General features: G+C 44.3%; 1 protein-coding gene across 1 annotated transcript; it reads left to right on the forward strand.

Moving 5' to 3' along the window:
• Window positions 1-1,825: 1,825 nt before the first annotated feature.
• LOC131218656 (glycine dehydrogenase (decarboxylating), mitochondrial) lies at window positions 1,826-19,264 on the forward strand. Its single transcript, XM_058213331.1, has 15 exons — window positions 1,826-3,128; window positions 3,219-3,464; window positions 3,577-3,654; window positions 11,875-11,975; window positions 12,055-12,250; window positions 12,351-12,476; window positions 12,592-12,777; window positions 14,065-14,178; window positions 16,458-16,610; window positions 16,717-16,905; window positions 17,180-17,257; window positions 17,347-17,472; window positions 17,567-17,665; window positions 17,890-18,007; window positions 19,004-19,264. Exons 1-15 carry the CDS (start codon window positions 1,911-1,913, stop codon window positions 19,096-19,098), a joined length of 3,123 nt encoding a protein of 1,040 aa, XP_058069314.1. The 5' UTR covers window positions 1,826-1,910; the 3' UTR covers window positions 19,099-19,264.
• Window positions 19,265-26,176: the final 6,912 nt, after the last annotated feature.

Genomic DNA, 26,176 nt, shown 5'->3' on the forward strand with positions numbered 1-26,176 from the left:
AACTTTCACCCTATTAAAGACTATGAACAAACTTTCACCTTACTAACCATCTTGCCATTGAACACAACTCCAATTAAGTAAAGAATGAATTGTAGAAGATTTTCCCTACATCAACCGTCTTCTCATGAGGCCTAGTTTCCAATTGAGTAATGAATGGACAACTATCTCACATATCATGATCGTCTCACTATGAAGCTGAGTCTTGATTTAGTAATGAACGGATCATCATATGTCAAGTTGATGGTGAGTACCATTAGTATAAAAATCATTAATAAACTAATACTTTTGACCTATGTTTTATTAATAATTATTTTTTGTTGAACTATAATAACAAATCACGCTGACTGAAGTCTGTATAATTTAATAAAAACTTATTCCAAAAAACTAACCAATATCCTTAAACAAACTCGTTGAAAGAAGTGTAAATTAATAATTGAGAGGATAACTAAATCCCTATCATTTCCAATATGTAAATCTTGACAGGGGGACGCCAATGATTCCATCAAAATCTGTGCACAACATAGACTCTGACACACTCTTACATCTTACACACCCTCACCCGTGTGATCTTGTTGATTGAATTAGCAGCACCACCAGTCAGCAGACTCCCCAAAATGATATATGTTATGCATTGTGGGAAATGGGAATTATCCATTGAACAGTTTAGACAAGGCATGTGCATGCCACACCTTAGTGGTACCTTTACCCGTTCAATTTGGACCACCCGCTGTTTCACACTTGGATGCAACTCTTTCAATGGTTACAATTGATCTACACCATGATCATCAAGCTTTGCTCCATGCAGACGTGCCCCCACAAATTTGATGGTGTGGATGTCCGTACACGTGTGCCAGAACAAGCCCCACCGTTCGGACGGTGGTAAACTCTGCGAATGGAGTCTATTGCGATGGACGCGTGTTTTCTGCAACTCAACTGTATCAGGGAGTTCTGTAACACAAAGCTCTTGGGGCCCACCCTTATGTCCGTGTGAAATCCAGACCGTCCATCAGTTTCGGTAGATCATGTTGGAATGACAGGGTAGAAACGACACAGATCGAGAGTCAGGTGGACGGTGGACCGCACCACAGGAAACCATGTGGACGGAAACAACCACCATTGAAAAATTCCTGGAACTCACTGCGACGTTGATATGCCATGTAACCCGTTCATAACCTGACTCCCACCAGGATGAAGGAAAACACAAACATCGCCCTCATCCTAACCTTCTCGTTGGCCACGATGAGGTTTCAATGGCTTGTTTTCAATCCCATCCTGTTGTGGCCCACTTGAGTCTTGTATCTACGTCAATTTTGGGTCACCAACCTAACATGAGCTGAAAAACTGATGGACGGAGTAGATTTTACAAGGACATTTCGGTGGGCTCCACGGAGCTTTACGTTACAGGAGATTCAATCCAACATGAATCTTAGCGTCAAAAAAAGATCTTGATAGATGTAAGGTGGGAGAAAACGATAAGGAGCTTGTGAATACAAATCCCGCCAACTCTCCATCTGATTTTCTTTTATTATTTGTAATTTTATATTCTTTTCCCAACGCAAGGATCTCAAAATTCAAATAAGAGACCGAAAATGCTATCATTTTCGTCCATTGAAACTCCATCCATTCTTCCTCTCCTTCTCATTCGCGGATTTCAGATTTGAAGCCCAGATTCAACCCCGCTGTTATGGCAGACGATTCTCCCGCCACGTCGCCTCTCACTCGTCTTTTTCCCAAGAGTGCGCACTCCCTTAACCTGCGCACCCTTCACCCACCCCTTTCTCCACCACCAGATCAGGAACTCTTACTCATATATATATATATGTTATCTTCCTCTTCTCTCATTCCCTCCAAAAATCCCTACCTCAGGGGTGCGCATCCCCTTATCCTACTCTCCTTCCCCACAGTCCTCCATGGAGCGAGCTCGCAGGCTAGCGAACCGGGCGATTCTCAAACGACTCATCTCCGAGTCGAAGCCGCTCCAGCATTCCTGTCCGTCTCCGCTCCCTCCGCCTCGGTACATCTCAACTCTCTCCCCTTCTATATCCCGCCGGAAGAATGCATCCTCACCGTCTTCCAACCATTCGTCCGTTCCCTCGCATTCACAGGCTCGAACCATATCCGTCGAGGCCTTGAAACCGTCCGATACCTTCCCCCGCCGCCACAATTCCGCGGCCCCTGAAGATCAGTCCAAGATGGCCGAATCCTGCGGTTTCCGCACCCTCGATTCCCTGATCGACGCCACCGTCCCTAAGTCGATCCGGATCCCGTCAATGGAGTTCTCGAAGTTCGACGCAGGTCTTACCGAGAGCCAGATGATCGCACACATGAAATTGCTCGCGTCCAAGAACAAGATCTTCAAATCCTACATCGGGATGGGATACTACAACACGAGCGTTCCGGCAGTGATCTTGCGAAACATAATGGAGAATCCGGGGTGGTACACGCAGTACACGCCGTACCAGGCTGAGATCGCTCAGGGCCGGCTCGAATCCCTGCTCAATTTCCAAACCATGATTTCGGATCTGACGGGACTGCCTATGTCAAACGCGTCCCTTCTCGATGAGGGCACTGCCGCTGCCGAGGCGATGGCCATGTGCAACAACATCCAAAGAGGCAAGAAGAAGACCTTCTTGATCTCAAGCAACTGCCACCCGCAGACCATTGATGTCTGCAGGACGCGGGCAGATGGATTCGATCTCAAGGTGGTGACTGCTGATCTTAAGGATTTCGATTACAGCTCTGGTGATGTCTGCGGGGTACTTGTGCAGTATCCAGGCACTGAGGGGGAGGTACTCGATTATGGAGAGTTTATAAAGAATGCGCATGCCAAGGGAGTGAAGGTCGTAATGGCAACAGATCTTCTCGCGTTGACGGTGCTGAAGCCACCAGGTGAATTTGGTGCAGATATTGTTGTGGGGTCTGCACAGAGGTTTGGTGTTCCAATGGGCTATGGCGGGCCGCATGCGGCATTCTTGGCAACGTCGCAGGAATATAAGAGGATGATGCCGGGGAGGATTATTGGTGTTAGTGTTGATTCATCAGGGAAGCCTGCGCTTCGCATGGCGATGCAGACAAGAGAACAACATATCCGGCGGGACAAGGCTACAAGCAACATCTGCACAGCTCAGGTTTTGCATTTTTTCCATTGTCTCTTTTTTCCTTGAAATGTAAGAAATTGAGGTTGGTGTTGTTTTGATTGAAGATGGATGTTTATGCAGGCGTTGCTTGCAAATATGGCTGCAATGTATGCTGTATACCACGGCCCTGAAGGCTTGAAAGAGATTGCAGAGCGGGTTCACGGTCTTTCAGGGACTTTCGCTCATGGGCTGAAGAAACTCGGGACGGTGGACGTCCAAGGGCTTCCTTTCTTTGATACAGTGAAGGTCAAGTGTGCTGATGCACATGCTATTGCGGATGCTGCTTCTAAAAGCGGTATCAATCTGAGAATCGTGGATTCGAATACAGTATGTGATTCTGAGCAGAACCATTTATTGGTAGATGTGTATTTTTTTTTTTTGTTTGTTTGTATAAAGAGTATATATAAATCTGTCTGATGTCTGTTTGGGATTCTTTCAGATTACTGTATCCTTTGATGAGACTACAACCTTAGAGGATGTGGACGAGCTTTTCAAAGTATTTGCTGGTGGCAAAGCTGTGAGTATCTCTTACCAATGATGTTGCATCCACGGATTAAAAAAAGAAAAAACCTGGTATAAAGTACCAGTACATAGTGCCAATTGTATATGCATGAATGTCATGCTCAGATTGTTTTTAGGTTGGAAAAAGAACTAGAAGTTAAGAAACTGAAAATTATCTATTCCGGACATGATATAGACACTATTTATGACATACATTGATAAAATAAAATCTCTCTTCTTACACTAACTGATGTTATGGGCCTTGATAGAGTGGAATGGCGGAAAGTGTTTCATATGGCCAATCCCAATTAGTTGGGATAAAGCTTTGATGGTGATGATGACCGCGACACCCTAGCAGTCCTGCTACAATGGCCTTCCTCCAAAGGGCCATGATCTGTTTATTTCATGAAATCTAGTTTGTTGTTTCCACAGCAAGCCTTTCCTAAAAAACTATCTAGTTTTTGTTATCTTAATGCCTGGTTTGGATTGTCTAGTTGTTAGTTGTCCAGTTCTTTCTGCTTCATGTGGAAGCTACAGTCAGTTCCTCTTTTCCAACAGCTCTTTTATATATATACTCAGTCCCACATAAGTATTCACACTATAAGAAGATAATAAGAAGTCATCCTAGATCATAGCTCTGCAATTCTGCTTGGTAACTCTGTTACCTATTCAACTTTCTTGATTGTCTACTGTCTTAATTCTCTCCAATAATAAGTAACTAGACGTAGCAAACATGAGTAATTGTAGCTTCAATAGAACTTGATAGATCTGGATTAGAACTACCCAAGGCCTGAAAGCCCTCCCCATGCCATAGGTTACAAGGACGAGTAAGAACTAGCAGCTTGAAAGATGTTAGATGCTTTAACCTCTAAGAACTAAGAACTGGTAAGAAAGTTTGTAATTTTGTTCACCATTAGATCTAGATCAGGAGCACTCCAAACTTGAAAAAAAAAAAAAGAAGAAACAAAAAATAAGTATGCACACGCAAATATTTTGGCATATGGTTAATGTGAATTGATATGGGTTTGTACTGGACGATATTGTATGATCCACTAAAACAGGCTGATCATCATCATCATCATCTAAGCCTTATCCCAACTAATTGGTGTCTACTTAAGTTATTTTGTATCCGTAGCAAGGTATTCAAAATTGGTTACGTAACAGCCGTAATGGCCGTTACGGATCACCACAACACTTTCCAATTTCAATGAATCTAAAAGCCCAGAAGTAAACTATCAGTTGAAGGAAATTCAATCCTTGCGTTAGGTGAGCACCACCATGAAGATCGCAGCCATCCATTAATTTGAAATTTGGATCGAGATCATACAATCCTTACTGGGGAATGGTGAATAAAGATTGCCCCCGCAGGTGGGGTGATTCTTCCTCTGATTCCTCCAAGTTCGTGAATGGCGCTGGTCCATCCAACAAAGCTTTAACATCAAAGGGTTCGGATCCTATTGCAGCATCAGTTGGGGATTTGGAAGAAGGGGAAATCCCTGTAGACCAAGGCTGGAAGCAAGTCTCTCGTCGTACTCGAATGGCTCCTTCTTCTTCGGCAAGAACGAGAGATTTAGACCCTACGCTTTTCGTCAAAGGATATCTAGAGGGGTGGCTCCCCATTAATATCTCTCGGGTGTTTGACCGAGCTGGAGTGGTCATGGATGTCGTCATGCCTAGAGACCATTCTAGCGGTTTATACTGAGGTTTTGCGCTGGTTAGAATGTCTTCCAAATTGGAGTTGGCAAGAGCAGTGGAAATGCTGCATGGGATAAAATATGGAGGACGTCCTATGCTGGTTCAGAGGGTTTGGTTTGGCCTAAACCGCTTGGTCCAACAGAGGAAAGATCTTGTCCCCTCTTAACTTTACAGAATATCGTCCCAAGGTCACCTCCAAACCGGAGAAATCTGATAGCCGCTCTTTCAGAGATGCCCTCCTGCATCTAAACTCCTCTCATCCCGACCCTTCGCACCCATTGCAACCCATGTCGGCCCCTACACCCTCTCACAAGCCTGACCCCACCATTAAAGTTCCTGATGCTCCCAAAGACCCAGTGATTGACTGCACCATCCGCATCAGCCAGTCCTCCTTCAACCGAGCTAGAGAAGATCTCTTGGAAACTATGATTATCATCAGCAAAGGCGGAGCTTTCATCTCTCAGGTGAAAGATTGAATAGCAGAAACTACTGGGTTTCATCGGGGTAACTACTTTATCAAGTTGTTGGGTTATAATGAACTATGGGTTAAGGTATGTCCCGGACTCAATCCGAAAATGATCCTAATGGCGGGTCATCTACACTCAGGGGGGCTAGTTGCTAAAGTGTTAAAATGGGAAGACTACGCCATTTTCGATAAGGAGAATATCTGGTTCAGATATGGGGAGTTCCCATGGAACTCTGGTCTGACGAATTTTTTTTTTTTTTTTTGTGGCGGCAAGTCTAGGATCATTCCTCGAGCTGGATCCCAAGACAAAACTCGGGGAAGAACTCATCATCATCAGGATGAGGGTGAGAAGGAAGAAGGGCTCCCCCGCTTCCTTCCAATGTCAGGATCTTGGTCGACGATCGAACCCTCGATCTACCGGTTTTCCAAGAAGCTCCTGACGAAAGGTACCCTCGTTGGGGAGATCTCTGGCGCATCAGGGAAGGTCCTCCCCCGCCTTCGGTAGACGATCCAGTGACGCCAATCAAGGAGCGTACCATTCCCCCATACTCTAGTGGAGCACCAGACCTATCCCCTGTCATTCCCCCAGCTGCCATCGGGGACGGAGATTGCATCCCTACCGTCCAAGGGACATGTGGAGTCACCGAACGTTCTTGATCATCCCCGCTTGTTGGTGTTGACTCTCGAGAGACGCCTTCTGGGTTGAGAAGGAAGGAGCATGCTACACGTGGTTCGCATGTGGCGGAAGCAAGCTCGTTGGTAGAGTTTCTAGAAGACAGCGACTCGTCAGTAGACCAGAGAAGGCCACATCATCAGGCTTCTACAGATGCATTTACTCGCCCAAATCTTGAAGCCCCTCTTTCAGGCTCAGCGCGACGCGTGTCCCAGTGCGTCATCACCTCGAGCCCACCCCCTCTCCACGTGTCGTATTCTCGCCTCATGTGCCACTTCAATCCCTCCCACATGTCCGCATCCGCTCTTAAGGTCGGTCACTCCACTTCCGATTCGGGTTCGGGTCCGGATAAGGATACTTTTACTCCAAACAGACCAGACTCGTCATCCCACTCCCAACCTTTGGCCATCACCTCCGTCCCCTTATCACCCTCCCATTCCATCATCCACCCTACCAATCCGAACCTCCTACTTCCTCCCTTTCAGATCTCGGCTATCTGAGATTCTGAGTTCTCTAGGGGAGAGATGTCCAATTCGGTTTTTTCAGATTTCCATTCACGCCCCTCTTCCCCTCCAACCCCTTTCAACCCTGCAGATGTCTACTTAAACCTAGGTCCCATCATTCTCTTCCAAGATAACCCCTCCGGCGAGGTGATAGAAGCAGAACCTCTTCAGATGTGCGCGGAGTTTCCCCAGTTTCATCAGGAATCCTCAGCTAGTGCGCCATCAGATGCCAACAGATCGGAGCTTCTCGACAAAATCAACAACAAGCGCTAGATCAGAGAAGCAGTCGGACACATGGGAAGATCGCTTGGATTGTCCTTTGGGGACAGGATGGAGGATTACATCGCCCTTTTCCAGTACATTGAGAACAGAGGAAGACCCCTCCCAGATTCTAGATCTCCAGCGAAGCAGACTCCAAAATCCTGCAACAACCGTGAGCTTCAATGTTTGGATCCAAGTCCAAGGCTCAAATCAGCCTCCAAATCCAAGGGTAGGAGGCGGGGCAGCCGGGGAAACACGGTTTCCCAATGAGGGTTATCTCCTGGAATGTTAGGGGGGTGCACTCCAAGCAGAAGAGGAGTCTCATTAAAGCCTTGGTGAGCAGAAAAAACCCCGATGTCATATGCTTCCAAGAGACTAAGGTTCCTTTTTTCAACAATATCCTGCTGGCCACCGTATGGAGGGCGAATGATGCGAAGTGGGTCGCTCTTGATGCCTCTGGCAGCTCGGGGGGCATTCTCGTTGCGTGGAAATCTTCTAAATGGCACCTCCTGTCCTCATCGATAGGAGTCTTCTTAGTGTCGATTATTCTTAAAGATAAGTCCTCTAATTTTCAATGTCTCATTTCCTCTGTTTATGGCCCTACAGTTGATTCTATTAGATCTGAAGTTTGGGAGGAGCTGACCCATGTAAGACTGTCCTTCTCAGGACCATACTGCGTGGCTGGCATTTTCAACATCATCAGATTTGCAGAAGAGCATTCCCGCAAAAGAAGGGTTTTCGCGGCGATGTCTCGCTTCTCCGACTGGATCCAATCTTAGGAACTTATCGACCTCCCGCTGACAGGGGCTAAATTCACTTGGACTAATGGCCGGAAAGTCCCTATTCAGTCCAAATTGGATAGGTTCCTAGTTTCTCCTGAGTGGATAGAGGCCTTCCCATCTGTCCTTCAAATTGCTCTTCCTAGAACGACTTCAGATCATTGCCCGCTATTACTGCTAATGGAAGAAGACAATTGGGGGCCGAAACCATTCAGATTCAACTCCTCGCTCAGAATCGAAGGTTTCAGGAAAAAGATTGAAGATTGGTGGCTGAGTTTTCAGGTTGAAGGTTTCGCAGGTCATAGACTTATATGCAAACTTAGGTTTCTCAAGCTTAAACTCGGGGAGTGGATTCTAGAGGATCTTCGTAAGAGAGATTTAGATTCAGACTCCCTCCTCTCCGAACTTCAACGTATAGACTCCAAGTTTGAAGGCAACTAGTTTTCGACTGAGCTCCTTGCTAGGCGCATTCAAATTATTCAGGCTTTGTCGGCTAGAGCTCTTGAAGATGAAGCCTCCTGGAGAATCAAATCTAGAGCCAGATGGATTGTCGAGGGTGACAAAAATACCAAATATTTCCATAGTATTGCCAATGCGCATTCTCGATCCAAGGCCATTTTCAGCATTTCTGATAATGGAGTTTGGATAGAAGATAAACAGAAGATTGCAGAGCTGGCTGTTAATCACTTCAAAACTCTCCTATCCTCTGATAACAGGGCCAGACCGCGTCTCGACAATGTTTGATTCAACCGATTGAAGGCAGCTGAAGCAGAGTTTCTTGAATCCCAATTCTCTGAAGAAGTCAAAGTGGCAGTTGACTCTCTGGGAGGAGATAAATCCCCTGGGCCTGATGGTTTCCCGATTATCTTTTTTCAATCTTTCTAGGACATAATCCGTCACGACCTTCTTCAATTCCTTTAGGAATTCCACAGCAGGGCTAGGCTATCGAAAGGGCTCGGTGCTACCTTTATAGCTCTCATCCCCATGGTGGCTGGAGCTAATATGTTTTCGGATTTTAGACCTATAAGTTTGATCGGGGGCCCGTACAAGATCCTTGCTAAAATCCTTTCCTCCCGCCTCTCAAAAGTCATAGGAAAGCTAATATCTCCTAATCAGAACGCTTTCAAAAAAGGTAGATAGATAATTGACTGTGCTCTCATTGCTAATGAGGTCCTCCACTCTTGCCAGAAATCTATGTTGAAGGGTATCTTCTGCTAGTTGGATATAGCCAAAGCCTATGATCATGTAGGCTGGGGATTCCTGCAATATATGCTTTCTCGTATGGGTTTCAGGACCACTTGGAGAAGATGGATACAAGCTTGTACTGGATCCGTCCACTTCTCCATATTAATCAACGGCTCTCCCAAAGGGTTTTTCAAAAGTTCTAGGGGGTTGCGTCAAGGGGATCCTCTTTCTCCCCTCCTGTTTCTCATCATAGGTGAAGCGCTATCCAAGATGATGTCTAAGGTTTAGGATGAAGGGATTCTGAGGGGTATTGCTATGCCAGGCCTGTCTGCTCCTATCACCCACATCCAATTTGCGGATGATACTCTCATCTTCTACGAAGCCTCGGCGGCTTACATTCACAATCTACACATGGCCCTTCACTGTTTTGAGGCAGTTTCTGGGCTGAGAATCAACAGGGCCAAATCGAAACTGTTCGGGATCAACGTCCAAGCTGAGGTCCTTTTTAGTTTTGCGGCTACCCTTGGTTGTTTAGCCGATTCCTTCCCCACCTTCTTTGTGGGCCTCCCCCTTTCTGCTGGCCCTCCCCCTAAATCGGTGTGGGACAAAGTTATTTCTAAATTCCATAAATATCTGGCAAGATGGAAAAGTCGATATCTATCCCTGGGTAGTCGCCTTACCCTTATCAACGCTGCTCTGTCTAGCTTGCCTCTTTACTTTATGTCTCTGATCAGATGCCTTGCATCGGTGTTGAAGTCTATTGATCGCATTAGAAGAGATTTTTTGTGGTTTGGGAAGGAGAACCAGAGCAACATCCATTTGCTTGAGTGGAAAGATGTCTGCAAGATTTTCCAACAAGGAGGAGCTAATGTCAAAAACCTGAAAATTATGAACCAAGCCTTGCTCGGGAAATGAACATGGAGATTAGGTGCTGAAGGTGATGCCTTATGGACAACGATTATCAAAGGCAAGTACGGTTCTTCCTTGGGTGGTTGGTGGACAAAAGATTCCTCGTCCTACAGGGCCTCCCACGTTTGGAGAGGTATCCTCAGATCTAAGCACGCGGTTCTTCAGAATATTAGTTTCGAGCTGGGCAGAGGATCTTCTATCCACTTCTGGGAAGACCCATGGATTGGCGATGCCCTGCTGAAATCGCGCTATCCAAATATCTATCACCTAGCCCCTGATAAGAACGTCCTCATCGCTCAATGCTACTCAGCTACGGCTTCTCAAACTGTTTGGGACGTCAGAAGCCTAAGGAATCTCAGCGACTGTGAATTTATAGAATACATGGATTTCCTGGATTGCATCTTAAAGACTGTGCCGCTCCCTTCTTCGCCCGACAGACTCATATGGAAAATCGACAAGTCCAGCTCCTTCACGGTCAAATCGTTTTATTCCCTGATCTCCCCCAAATTGCCCCAGCATGTTCCAGCTTCCCCTTTCATCTGGTGCTACCCGGTTCCTCCCAAATTTATTTGTTTCGCCTGGCTGGTGGGGCGTAACAGAATATTAACCATGGATAACCTTGGAAAAAGGGGAATGCAGATTGTTAACATCTCTGCCTGTGCTGTATGCATGAAGCAGAATATGTCAACCATCTCCTCGTGCACTGTCCCTTCATTGCCCAGATTTGGAGAGATTTCTGCCAGCGTTTCAAGATTAATTGGTGCATCCTTGATTCGGCTTTCAATCTCTTATCGAGTTGGCATGGTTTTAAATTAGGGAAACCCAGAACAACCATTTGGAGGATGGCCATTTTAGCTATCTGGTGGTCTGTTTGGATAGAAAGGAATGACAGATGCTTCAACGATTCCTCCTCTCCAGTGTCTGCAGTTGGGTCCAGGGCTAAAAGGATGCTAATAGAATGGGCTGTTAATGTAAAAGGGTTGAATGGTTATGATTTTTGTTTCTTAGGGTGTTAACGTCTGTCTGCTATCTCAGCAGATAGGTTCCCCCTCTTTTTCTTTTGTTTTCTTTGCTTCTTAATATATTATCTTCCCGTTGCCTTAAAAAAAAAAAAATGGCCGTTACGTAACGGTAACGGTCATAACCCTTATGTGTTGCGGGGCAGCCATTACAGAAAAAAACAGGCCGTAAAGGACCTGTAATGTTCGGTAACGGCCCTGTAACGGTTTCGTAACAGTTTTTTCAAAAAATAAAAAAAGGGTTGTAACGGCCGATACGACCTTTATCATAACCGTAACAGTGGTGGCCGTTACCATTTGGATCACCTTGATCTGTAGGGTAATAGCTGTTTGCTATCTATCCCCTCTACACGCTGTGGCATTTGCCAAGCTTGCATGTGTGGAACATCTGTGCATCAGGCAGGTAGATGGCTTACGTACTCCAGGACCAGCTGATCCACTGATCTGACAGGGCAGTCACTGCATAATTGATCACTTATTTAAAATTTGGCCGATTACTTTTTTAGCCATCCATTTCTTTTATGCATTGTAGCCCACTGTCCACCTGATGAGTGGACCAGTCTGAGCCTTTGGGGTGCATGCCTGGTGGGGTGTGGTAGCATGTGGAGGGGCTAGTATGTATATATGCACACGTGGAGTTCAGGCATCATAGATATTGTTCCAGGAAATAGTTAACTAACAAGTCCATCTCATGCTTTTGCACACCTCTCTTATGATAACTTGTATGATCTGATTGTTATTTTCAGGTGTCATTCACTGCTGAATCTCTTGCTCCAGTGGTTGAATCTGGAATTCCACGTGGGCTCGTAAGAGAGAGTCCATATTTGACACATCCAATTTTCAATATGTATGGCCCATTTTCAATGACCTCACAGCTGTGCCAGTTGCTTGTTGTCAGTTGTGTAATAGTTTCTTCCTCCTTTCAGGTACCACACAGAGCATGAGCTGCTCAGATACATTCATAGGCTACAGTCAAAAGATCTCTCCTTGTGCCACAGCATGATTCCTCTGGGATCTTGCACAATGAAATTGAATGCAACAGTGGAGATGATGCCTGTGACTTGGCCTGAATTTGCAAACATTCACCCTTTTGCACCTACTGAACAAGCTATGGGTTATCAGGTAGTTGCAGCCTTCTGTGTGAAATTTCTGATCTAATTGGATTTTCTTGTTCAGGAGTGATCCTGATCTTGATTACTATGGTTTTGTCTTTTTACTCAAGGAAATGTTCAAAGACTTGGGTGAACTCTTGTGTACCATCACTGGTTTCGACTCGTTCTCCTTGCAACCCAATGCAGGTGCTTCTGGCGAGTATGCTGGACTGATGGTTATTCGAGCATACCATATGGTAGGTGATCCAGACTCATTTGCAATTGAATTGTTTATTATTGCCCTGAGAATTTGCATGGCTTGTCCCACTGCCAGATCGGGATATTTATAATCTGATTTTGGTGAAACTGTAGGCACGAGGAGACACTCATCGGAACGTTTGCATTATACCTGTCTCAGCGCATGGGACCAATCCTGCTAGTGCGGCTATGTGTGGAATGAAAATTGTTGCTGTTGGAACTGATGCAAAGGGAAACATCAATATTGAGGAGCTAAGGAAAGCTGCTGAAGCAAATAGGGACAATCTATCTGCTCTCATGGTACAAACTCTCCATTCTAAGAATTGGATGTGGATTCTGCACTGAATCTCTGGAAATCCCTTAAACAGTATTTTTTAAAAAAAAATAATATCAATTTATGCTTTGCACTGATGGGTGCTATGTCACATGGGTGGGCACAGTCCAGTTGGAAAAACCTACCTATAACAGACACATGCCAGATAATTGTTGTGGAATGGGGGACAACTGGGTTTTACTGCCCAGGTGTGGGCCCTGTCCAGCCTGTCCTAGGACGGGTTTGGGCTGAGCCTTGAAGCCTTTGTGCTGGACCCATGCCTAAGTTTTAGGCCACTAAATAATTGGGTTTGATCTGTTTGCTGGTCTGAAGTCCTGAAGTAGGTCAGTTCAGACTGATTTATTAACATTGGTGTGGTGAGTATTTACTAGTGATTGGGAACCAACCTGAACCTTGCTTTTTAGTTCACAGGCTGGTGGGCCAGGCCTGGACTCAGGTCTCCATTTGTGCCACCACATTTATGGGCACCTCAACATGCACCATACGTATGGCCATTGCTTTTTTTTTTTTCCTTCTCAGACTGCTATTTCTTGGAGCCGTTCCTTGATCAATAGGAAATTTTTAGTAAAGGTGTGCATACTAGTGCTGCTGTTACCAACTTACCCTTGAAATTTCTGTTTTGCCACACTGCACCTGTGGTACCAGGCACCCATATCCATATCTGTATTTTAGTACCACCATGGAGTAAATAATCACTCAAATTGAAAGGAGGATAGCTATAAGACCAGCATGATTTATGGGACAGAATGTTGGGCAGTTATGGATATTCATGGGATGAGTGTAGCTGAAATGATGATGTTCAGATGGATGAGTGGCAAGACAAGAAAGGAGAGAGTTAATGAATGCATTCGAGGGAATTTAGGAGTAGCACCAATAGGTAATAAGATGAGGGAAAGTAGACTAAGATGGTTTGGTCATGTGCAACGGAGACCAAGAATGGTGTGCGTTAGAACTTAAGAAGTGAGTTGGTACAAGTTGAAGGCTCTTAAAGGGCAAAGGGAAGGCCTAAAAGGATGTAGTTGGAGGTAATAAGGACTTGATTACCTATGGTTTTAACTAAAGTTATGGCCTTGATAGAGTGGAATTAACAGGATTCATGTAGCCAACCCCAATTAATTTGGATAAGGTGTAGATCATGATAATGGAGTGAGTAATCCTTAATCATTTTACACATCAAATTTACTGAAACTGCTAAGAATATACTATGAGCAATCACTGGCAATTCCAAAGTATTGATTTATAACCCTTTTCAGGTCACATATCCTTCAACTCATGGAGTCTATGAAGAAGGCATTGATGAGATATGCAAGATAATTCATGATAATGGGGGGCAAGTCTATATGGATGGGGCTAACATGAATGCACAGGTTGGTATCTTCATCCATGTTCCTAAAATTTCTCTAATAACATATGTAGAAGTTACATTCTGCTTGCATGTTTTATGGCTCCTGTTTGCTGAAACCACTGCCTGTGATGGGCTTTGCAAAGAAATATTAAATACATGTGGTGACTCATCCTCCTTACATATGATACTGATGTAAGGTTATCCAGACCATCCAAACTGTGGGTCTCCTTGCGGATGGGGCATATATCTAAATCGTATTGATCATGCAATCCTAACCATCCAATTAATGTCTATCAAATGGATGGTTAAAAGTAAAATAGTGAGGGGTCCAAATTTGTAGGGAAAATCAGATGGTTAATATTGTAATTTTTTGATTTATGCTCCATCTACAGCTGGGTCAATGATTTGTACGATCTGGATTAGCTGTTCAACTATCCCATGTACATTGGAAGAGTTGCTACCTTTTCCTAAACAGTGCGTAACTAACATAGGAGTGTAGCCCATAATTGATATTGGTGGGGAATCTTGTCTGATGACTCTGTTTTGCTTTTTCTGCTTGGTGATTCTACATAATGAGAAATGCTCACACACAACTAGTTGTACATCCAACTATTTGGTCTGCGGGCCCACTGTGGTGTTTGTGTAACTTCCAAACCATCTAGTGAGGTCGTCCCACCATGAAAAAGATGCCCGAAAAATCAGGTCAATCAAACTTTCAGGTGGACCTCGCCATAGACAACAATGACAACCACCCAAAAGCCTCCACATGCATGGGGGGCCCATCTAATGTTTTCATCTACCTGATTTTTGAGGTGTCTTATTTTTATTGTGGAGGCACCTTGCTGTATGGGTGAGGTCAGGTGTCATACAAACATGACAGTGGGCCCTACACACCAATCAGTCGTATGTGAGCATTCATCCTACATGATAGTACAACCTGTAATTTATATAGGTGGGGAATCTTGTCTGATGACTCTGTTTTGCTGTTTCTGCTTGGTGATTCTACATAATGAGAAATGCTCACACAACTAGTTGTACAGACGTGGATTTCCTGCGAAAGCCTTTTGCAGGAAGTTCATGCGCTGGGATGCTAGGTGGGGCCCACTGTGATGTTTGTGAGAAATCCACACCGTCCATCCGTTTTGAGAGCTCATTTTAGGTCCTGCGATAAAAATGAGGTGGATCCAAAACTCAAGTGGGCCATACGAAAGGGAAAACTGTGGAAAGAGTTTCCTATCGTTGAAACCTTCCTGGCATCTACCTTGATGTTTATATGCCATCCAAACCGTTTATAAGGTCATTCCCACTGGGATGAAGTGAAAACACCAAAAACATAGCCTGATATGAAACTTTGCAGCCATACAAATGTTTTAAGCGGTGGTCACTGAATCCCCACTGTTTCCTCACGTGCGGCCCACTTGAGTTTTGGATCCACCTCATTTTTGGTCGCATGTCCTACAATGATCTCTCAAAACGGATGCACGGTGTGGATCTCTCATAAACATCACGGTGGGCCTCACCTAGCATCCTAGTGGATCTCAGGAAATCCGCATCCTAGTTGTACATCCAACTATTTGGTCTGTGGGCCCACTTTGGTGTTTGTATAACATCCAAACCATTTAGTGAGGTTGTCCCACCATGAAAAAGGATGCCTGAAAAATCAGGTCGATCAAACTATCAGGTGGGCCTCACCATAGAAAACAATGACAACCACCCAAAAGGCTCTACATTCACGTGGGCCCATCTAATTTCATCTACCTGATTTTTGAGGTGTCTTATTTTTATTGTGGAGGCACCTTGCTGTATGGGCGAGGTGTCATACAAACACCACAGTGGGCCCCACACGCCAACCAGTTGTATGTGAGCATTTGTCCTACATGATAGTGTGGCCTCGGCCATATTTATCTTCTTGATGCTGGTGATTTTGCTTTTGATGGTTGTTCTGCACGTCGCATTGTATGCTGCCCGCTATTTTAGTTTTGTCCCTTCATGATGTAGGCAAGCCTAGGTTTTTCTCTTTTGATGTATGATGCCTCTAAAAAAATAAATCTCAGCAATCCGGATTGGCAGCATTCTATTGCCGAGGCTTCATGCATGGGGAAGTACTAACATGCTAACAGAGTACACTTAAGTTAAATAAATGTCTCCTTCGTACTTGTTACTTGATGGGTTGTATCGGTGTTGTTTCTTTGTAGAAAATCAGAGTACTCATAGATCTTGCCTTAAAATTATTTGTTCTTTTGTAGTTAAATTTCGTAATGTTTACTCTTTATTTGATCAGAATCTTTTCCCACTCCACAGGTAGGTCTCACTAGCCCAGGCTGGATTGGAGCTGATGTCTGCCATCTTAATCTCCATAAAACATTTTGCATCCCACATGGTGGAGGTGGCCCCGGCATGGGGCCCATTGGTGTGAAGAAACACCTGGCACCATTTCTACCATCACATCCTGTGGTAAGATAATTTGTAGAGCGACTATCGTTCTTGATTGCCTCACACTGTGTAGAATTTCTGCTAACATTTGCACCATCGGGTTTCTAACTTCTTTATGTAATTTTAGGTGCCCACAGGTGGAATACCAGCCCCTGAGAAATACCAGCCTCTTGGTACTATTTCCGCTGCACCTTGGGGCTCAGCACTTATCTTGCCCATTTCCTACACATACATAGCTATGATGGGGTCCAAGGGACTCACGGAGGCTTCAAAGATCGCTATCTTGAATGCAAACTACATGGCAAAGCGACTGGAGGTCACCAAATCTTTCTTAACTCTTTCTTCATTTAATCTCAACGGGGCTTTGAAAAACCTAATCTGGCGAATGGCTTAAGCTGGTTTTACCCTGTTTTTTTTTTGGTACTCCTATCATTTCACCTCCCTAACAAAACCACAGGCAAGGCAGCAGGAAGACCGTATCCTGCTGAACCTTGGGTGTAACAACCGAAAATTGCTTGGCAGCCACTTTAGAAAAAAATTTGGGTTTTTTCTTTATTATATTGCCCATAATTATTCTTTGGGTTTTACAGAATCACTACCCCATTCTTTTCCGAGGTGTCAATGGAACAGTTGCCCATGAATTCATTGTTGACTTGAGAGGCTTTAAGGTGCTTCAAACATACCATTTTTTTGCACTCTCCATTCCATTTTGTGCCCCTCCCTCTAGCTACTAACTGTAAATTGCCTGTCTTTGTAGGCAACAGCTGGCATTGAGGCTGAAGACGTTGCTAAACGTCTTATGGATTACGGATTTCATGGACCAACTATGTCATGGCCAGTTCCTGGCACTCTTATGATTGAACCCACTGAAAGTGAAAGCAAGGTACAAGCATAAGAGGAGGGAATTGTCCTTTTTCTGTTCCCTTTCCCCCTATCCCTCTCTTTTGGCTTAAAGGGTTTTTGATTTTCCATTGCAGGCTGAACTAGACAGGTTCTGTGATGCTCTCATATCTATTAGGGAAGAGATTGCACAGATTGAGAGTGGGAAAGCTGATGTTAACAACAATGTCCTTAAGGTATCAAGGATTTTCTCTGTTTCTGTTTCGAAATGTGTTAGCGCATTTCGATTGTATACTGACTGTTATTTTGCTGGCCAACTATCCTATGCATTTAGATATGGGTTCTCTTGCATACATTTTGGGCCTATAGTATTCATACATGTCGAAGTTGTGTGCAATTTCATGTATGTGATGTAAATGCGTATTCCTGGAAGAGGGTGACTAACATGCATGTGGTGCAGGGAGCTCCTCACCCACCATCACTGTTAATGGGGGATGCATGGACGAAGCCATACTCAAGGGAATATGCGGCTTTCCCTGCTGCTTGGCTCCGATCTTCCAAGTTCTGGCCTACGACAGGTATAGCCTATCATGTTATCGTTATTCATGCAGTATCTGATTATCTTCATGAACACAGCCATGGTTCTCTTGCTTTCCTCCTTTCCCACACCTAGCTAGCTGCCTTTTGTTTGGATGAAGGAAATTGGTTCACAGCACATGGCCAGAACGATGGGGTGCAGGTCGACTGTGCAGAATTTGGTTGATGTTGAAACCGTCTGAACATTGGGTCGAATAAGCAAAATTTGGTTGATGTTGAAACCCTCTGAGCATCGATTGGACAATTGTCACATGTGACGGTCACCATTCACCACCTGATGTCTTTCTGGTTCATGCTGAAACTGTCAGATCGACTCAGTACTTGATCATCCCCCTTTGTGGAATTATATCCATTCTGTGAACAACCAACATGCGACTGACAGTTCTTTGGTGCAGTGACCATGATCTGAGTACCATTAGGGATGGCAATCAGGTTGGGCCTATTGAAAGTTTGTCACATGCTCAGCCCAAGTCCAGCCCATTTCCAGCTCTAACAACCATCATACTCGCAAGAGTTTCAACGCTGAGACCAGGGATTGAGTACCCATGTGGTGTGAGTGGGTGTGTAGGAAAAAAAAAACCCACTATACTCGCATCAATTATTACCTTCTTTTTATTAATTTTTTTGTTTTTTTTTTTGTTTTTCCTCTCTATAGTGTCAATACACATAGGACTTGCTTATGTGGGCAACCAATATTCATCAGATACCCACACCATATCTGGGGCAGTTGAAATACAATAGATTGTTTCTCAGACTTCGCTTCTGCAGGCAAACGATCAATATAAACTAGATGGCTGTCTGGTGTGGGGACTGCCACAGAACAGCCATTCGATTAACAATATATCCTTCATCTCTATTCAATCATGTCCATAGGTTTTGTTTCCATGAATAATTGGTATGCATATAAGCCTATAACCTGCATGAAAGAAGCATGGGTGCTGCTGATGGATGCTAAGCAATGGGTTTTTGTTTATCAGGACGAGTGGACAATGTGTACGGGGATCGCAACCTTATCTGCACCCTTCTCCCAGCATCTCAGGTTGCGGAAGAACAGGCTGCAGCCACTGCCTAGTCAGAATAGCTTGTTGCTGCATCTTTCAGGGTTGTAGACCCATCTATTCCTCTCTTTGTTGTATACTTGTATATATATATATACTCCTTGGGACACCCTCCCCATCCCCTTTATATATTTGAAAATTGCAGCTGCATGCAAGTTAAAGCTTGCATCATCCACCAAATGCCTATTTCTGTGCCAGTCATAGACTTGCTAATTCAGAAAGGAAAAAAAGAATAAAAGAGAAAACATAAGCTCCACTAAATCATGAAAGGGTTAGGAATTTTGTTTTTCAATTGATATGCGCTTGTTTAAAGAAGGGTTTTGAATGGATTACCATGGAGTCGAGCTGTTTGGGGCTCACCATGTGGCGTGTGCATATCATCCAACCCTTGTTACAACTAGACCCAATCATCAGGTGGGGCAGCCCCAAAAATCAGATTGGGTCCATCGGCATGTAGGCCGCCATGCAGAACAATGGACAACCACTTGAAAGTTCCAAATTCGGTTTCTGGCCCACCGTGCTGTGTATGAAATACAACCCAGCAAACAGGTGTTCCCTTGATGATCTGATCAGCCTGATTTGTGGTGTCCCATATTTGTGGTATTAATGGCAAAATGGATGGACTGGGTGGATTTCTCACAAAGATCATGGTGGGCCTCATCTAGCTTATGATTGCAGGAATGTATGGATGGACGGGGTGGATTTCTCACAAAGATCATGGTGGGCCTCACCTAGCTCATGATTGCAGGAACCTACTGCAACGGGGTGTTGCAGGCAATCCGTGTCCACCCTAAACTGTGAAGCAGGAACGCAGATGGACACGGTCCAAGTTGGGTCTCTGTGGGGTCTACTGTGAGGTAGATTATATTAGAATGTCAGCTCAAAAATGAGACAGATCTAAGGCTCAAGTGGACCACACCACAGGAAACAACGGTGATGATGGCACCCACCATTGAAACCTTCGTAATGCCCATTGCGATGTTTGTTTGCCATCCAACCAGTTCATAATGTCATATAACCTGCATGAAGGGAAAACACAAATATCTGCTCGATCCAAAACCTCCATGGCCCTCGGGAAGTTTTCAATGGTGGTTGTTCAATCCCCACTGCTGACGCTCAAATATCAAGTTTGATTTCGCACGTGCTTGCGAAAAATCTCAATATTTTAACCTTGATCTGCAATGAAATTTACTTTGCAAACTTGACTGATCAAATGCCATTTAGAAATTACATATGTGAGTTTGTACATCCAATCCAATACTTCAGATAAATTTTTGTGCATCAGATCATATAATCTTCCTCCAATTAATCAGCTCTAATTTAGCTACTGCTAATGTAGTTGAATTCATACACGACCTCGATAGATCATGCCAAAGTAGCATAATGATTAATGAGGCACTCATATAAGACTAGCTTTCTCACACATCACAGGAAGACAAGCATCCTCTCTCCTCCGACCCTCCAGATTAACACTGTTGCTTTCTAGCAATGATATTACACCTTAGCCCACACCAAAGAATAATGCATATGCATTATTCTTGCATCCACACAAGTAAATAAGTGTACATGGATGGCCGTGAAAAATATAATAGAATAGTCTTTTTAAGTATGTCTTAATTTAAAATATCAGTCCTTGAGCAACTCTTAATTTAAAGTACATAACCAGTACAATACCATGAAATAAGTCAGCTGGAACACATCCAACCCTACGCCTGGTTCAATTAGTCATCAGGACCCAAAAAGCACACGACAAATCCCAGTTTCAGTGGGCCAGCTAGGGCTTTGCCCAGCTGGCCTTAGCCACGCCCTAGTACCCAAAGCCTAAAGGCCTGGGGTAGCTTTCACCTAGTCAGGTTGAAAAGGCCCTCTCTCTAGGTCCTGTTGCGTTGCAAAGAAAATATTTAAATAATTAAAAGTTTTGAAATAATCCAATCTAATATTTAAATAGAGTCCGAGTCCCATCGTATAAGTGGTCGATTGATTGAAACAGGACTCAGATCTGTCTTTAAACCAGACACATATGGTGGATGGGACGCTTTAAACTGTCCATTCTTTGCACATAAGATGAGCTTTTATTATTATTATTATTTTCAACCACAGCAGCCCATTTTATGGATCCACTGATCATTCCTCATTGGCCATTGGCCTGGTCCGGGCCAGCATTAGGCCTTGATTTCCACCCATGCTAAGTCCTGGAACTACAGAATTGGGATTCCCCAGCCGGACCCATGGCCACCCCTAGTGAACCAGGCCTTAATAAGGGCCTCTGTTCGTAAAATTTGTGAAAAATGTCGACTGATCCGTAGGCGGGGATGAATTATAGTAATTTGGCTTTTCCACAAAGCTCCCGCCTTAGTCTTCAATTTTTCATCGGAGAATAGAGATATTATTGATATTTGTAATTAAAAAAAAAGGTAAAATATTTGTAATAAAAAAAAAATCTTGGACTTTCAAGTCAAGCCCAACTTGTGCGGTGCCCTAGTTGGGCCCGTACGGCCAGGCTCACTTTCACTTTTATACCATGAAATTTGGTACATGCTGTGTCGAAGTTGGGAGGACAAAAACAATAACCACACAACGAGCATTCACGGCACGAAACCAAAGAAATTACATGGGCGGTTCTCTTTTATTTAGATAGGACATGCTGTAATATGTAGACAGCTAATCCACCCAAGACAACCGGTGCACTCGTGCACACGAAATTGGGTGGTCCCATCGTCATGTGTTGCTGACATCCGAGTAAGTCATCAGATGCATCCCATCAAGTTAGTCCTAGGGCCTAAAAATCAAGCTGATCCGTGATTCAGGTGGGCCACACCAAAGGAATAGTTGGGAGGAGAACACCGGCCCTTGATTCTGTACGGGCTCACCATGCGTGTATATGGAAATTGAACCATTCAGGTCCTTCATCAGCCTTGGTAGAAGGGTATAAAAAAAAAGGACATTCTACACATCAGGTGGGCCAAATGAAATCAATGGCGTAAGTTTCCTCCCAACTGTTTCCCCTAATCTGACCGAACTAAATCACCAATCAGGCTCAAAATTTGAGTCCTGGCCCTAACATGATTTGATGCATCTGATGGTTGAAGTGGATGTCAACAGATCATCATGGTGAGGCCCACACGATTCGCCCCATTTCGTGCGACGATGGAAACATCTATGGTTGGTAGATGGCAGGCTTGCAGGGTTTGTCGCAGTAGAGATTCATGTCCAAGCAGTGGCACATTGGAGGGATGGATTTGGTGCATGCACACGTTCCACATGACACGTGGCAGTATGTCTTCACATCGGCACAATGGCAATGTGGAGGACGGGATTTTGTGCAGAAGCATTCGTCACAACATGGCTCTCCAGCATGCCCATCTCCTACATGTCATCAACGATACATGCATTCATCATCATCATCTGATGTACATACATCAAGTTTAACATTAGCAATGAACTTAATGCGGTTGCAACTAGGAGACTCGGGCCCACTTTGTAGTGGGTGCTGTTCTTCAAGCAGGTCCAGTGCTTCAGCCCAACGTAGCCTGTGGTAATTTTCTTTGCCTCTAATCTATCTTGAGACCCAACAAACAACATGTAAGTCGAATTTGGCCGGGCTTATACAACACTGATAGGCGTCCACTCGGTTTGCAGTCAATGGACGGCAGATGGACTGTAATGGCCCATTGGGCTTTACCAGACAGCTTTTGTAGACTGACTGACGCATCATTAATTTCATCTGGCCCTAATTTGGGGTGATCTTCGAATATTGGGCTTTCAGGCTTGACTCGCATTCGGCCAGGCTTGGACCGAAATAATAGGCCCAAGGTCTGGACCCAGCCTCAATTTTAAGCCTATAAGTACTAATTTTGGTTATGATTAGTTATTAAGTATTTTTTTTTTTTTTTTAAAAACCTATAAATACTCATTCCCTTTAGTTAATTTTTTGAAGCTTTGTTACTGTTCATAAGTTGTTGAAAAAAAGTACAAGGAGAGACAAAAGAAAGAGAGGAAAAGCGGATAAGTATGTTGTTTACCAAACAAACATATTTTCTAAATAAATAGAAACTAAATAAGTTACCTTTGGCATAAGTAGCTTATCTTTACCTTTAAGTAACTTAAGATCCAAACGACCCCTTAATGAACAGTCGGATCATTCACAAAAGTGGGTGGCTGGATGGACTAGGGGTTGGACGGTGTATATTTATTATGGGCTTAGCTGGGACAAGTTTCTTTGCATGGGCCTGTTAGTCTCGGGCTTAGATTGTCCATGCGGGCTAGCCTTGTATAGAGGCCCAGCTCCAACCTCGCCAGTTAGACAACCATAGCTAACAGGAATGTGTGTGGACTTGGCTCAAGCTTTAAAAACAAATGGGCAGACGGACTTGGCTCAGGCCTGAAACAAATGGGCCAAAGGACATGGTTCATTGAGAGAGAGAGAGAGAGAGAGAGAGAGAGAGAGAGAGAGAGAGAGAGAGGCACCTGTTACACGTATGTGAGACTCAAGCGCAAGAGAAGTGGCGAGGAAGGCCACTAACACCAGCAACACCAAACTCGCACCTCTCTTCTCCATCTCTACCATTCATTACTGTCTGTCTGTCTGTCTTTGTAGGTTCAACATGCCACGTGTGAGTTCAGCTTTCACCTTTTCCATGCACACACAGTTACGTGGCAAGCAGAAAAATGATGAGACGATTTGCCCAAGACCAAAGCTCACGTGGGTCTCGCTAGCTACTAAGTAGGGGTGGAGTTAGGGGCCGCGCCATGCTCTGTCCACGCTCGGCCCGTGATGGGCCAAAATAGCCCAGGCGAACCAGGCCCGGCGTGTTTATACGAAGCTCAGTCCGAGTCCGAGAGCAAACGGAGCGCGTGCTCGGAGGAATCGCCGGAGAAGATCTAATTCGGGACGTAAACGTAGAAGGCTTTGTGGAGCGAATGAATCTGGTGCTCCCATGTCCTAATATGATCTGAAAAAATGGATGGATGGGGTAGATTTTTTACAAACATCACGGTAGCCCCATGAAATACGCATTCAAATCGTAGTCACAAATGCAGAGGATACGATTTTTAATCCAGACCAGTTTATATTTAGGGGTCATTTGGCACTATGGATTTGGGGGGATTTCAAATCCCCTGGTTGTTTGGCAGCATAAAGTAACTGGGGGTTTAAAATTCAGGGGTTTGAAATCCACCGTCAGAGCTTGGATTACACCTAAAATTCTTTCAATGGTTGCATGTGTAACATGTACATCACCATACTATTATTCTATTGGACACATGGCCCACTAATGATATCAAAAAAACAATTAGATTATCGATTACTTCACTATAATTACTTTAATATGATGATCAATACTGCCCGAACATTGTCCATGTAAATCAATGGCTAAAAATCGTTAGTTAGTCACTTGGACATGATCTTGTGCTTGGGCCCAAAAAATGAGTCAGATCCAGAGCTTAAACTGGGTCCCATGGTGTTATCTTAAGTTTCGATAAGTAGAAATCAAGATAAGCTACTGGATGCATAAGTAGTTTATCTTAAGTAACTTAAGATCCATACGCCCCTTTAGCGAACAGATCAGATCTTTAACAAGAGTGGCTGGCTGGACCTGGGATTGAGCAGTGTGTAACTATTATGGGCCCACATGGGGAATGATTCTTTGCATAGGCCCTGTTAGGCTTCAGACCTTGGCTTACCATGCGGGCTGACCTTGGACAAACCTCAGCCCGGCTCAACCCTGCTAGTTAGACAGCTCTAGCTGCTAGGGTTGCGTGTGGACTTCGCTAAAGCCTGAAAGACAAATGGCCCAGTTCTGAAACAAAGGCCTAGCTCTAGCTGCTACCAAGATGCCCTTTCCTGCTTCACTAAGCAGCCCAGGATTCCAGACTGAACCTGACCTATGGCCCATTACTTGGGGAGACCACATTCAGGTTTAAAATTGATAAATAGGGCAAAAGGTAACAAAGGTTTGCTGTTGTGATCTCTACAAATAGGTCTAAGATGGTAAACACTCGCACTGTATTTCCTATTATGGGAAGACATGATCCGACTACCTTGAAGGACAGCTCGGGTCGGCCATGTTCAGGAATGGCTCAGCCTGATCAACTTCAAGGTCAGCTCGGCCTGACGACTGTTCGTTACCAAGACACTTTACCTGCGGAAATAGGCATGAAACTGACAAACATAGTCCTTAGCAGGATGAGGCCTCGAGTGTCCGATTGTTCACACTTACCGAGAACTAGATGACTTGGTATGATCGAATAGCCACTGAGAACAACAAGGTCAAGCTCTAATGAGCCTAGCTTGAGTTGTCCTTAGCCGTTCGACAGAGCTCGGCTCGGATCTTCTTTGCTCGACTAGGAGAGTTTGACCAGATAAGCTATGTGCATGATCTCCTCCAATAACGCACGACAAAAATAATTGATTGACCCGTGATTCTAGGATAACCAACGACATCATCACCTGCGCATGTCTCGCCTATTGGCTAAGATTGTGCCTAAGATGACGGGCCACCCTATCGTATGAACAGTATAAATAAGGGACCCATCTACAGGAAGAGGTACGGAAATTCTCTCACCTTGAACCCCTCTACACTATTAGACCTAGATTCAAAGCCTGACTTTGGCATCGGAGGGTCCACTGCTCTAGCCAGGGTCTCCTTTTCTTCCCCTGTGCCGGTGCTCGGAGCTCGATAAGGGTGAACCAAATTTTTGCATCAATATTTCCTATTCACATTATTCGAATGGACATGAAACTTTATTTGTGTGGAGATTTTTGAGGAGAGAAGAAGTTGTGATGGGCTCAACTTCTTCAAGCTATTTCTTTAGAAATACAGTCTGAGTCACTTCCCCAATTTGTACCAAAACTTAGTCTAATTGAAGAGTTTGTTAAAGAGTATAAGGTGCAAAACATTCAAGAAGTTTTCCATGCATCCACATCAAGAGTAGCTTCCCAATCAAGTATGTTTTTTAATTTATAGTTTGTTATTATTTAATCTTTATTATTGACGCATGGATCAATCTTTTAATTTCATGATTCAGTCTAACACTTGACCCCTCTCTCCAACTCAACATTACAATGGAACACAACCATCCCCATTCAAATAC

Source organism: Magnolia sinica, chromosome 1 (genome assembly GCF_029962835.1).
Source record: "Magnolia sinica isolate HGM2019 chromosome 1, MsV1, whole genome shotgun sequence".
Taxonomy (NCBI): domain Eukaryota; kingdom Viridiplantae; phylum Streptophyta; class Magnoliopsida; order Magnoliales; family Magnoliaceae; genus Magnolia; species Magnolia sinica.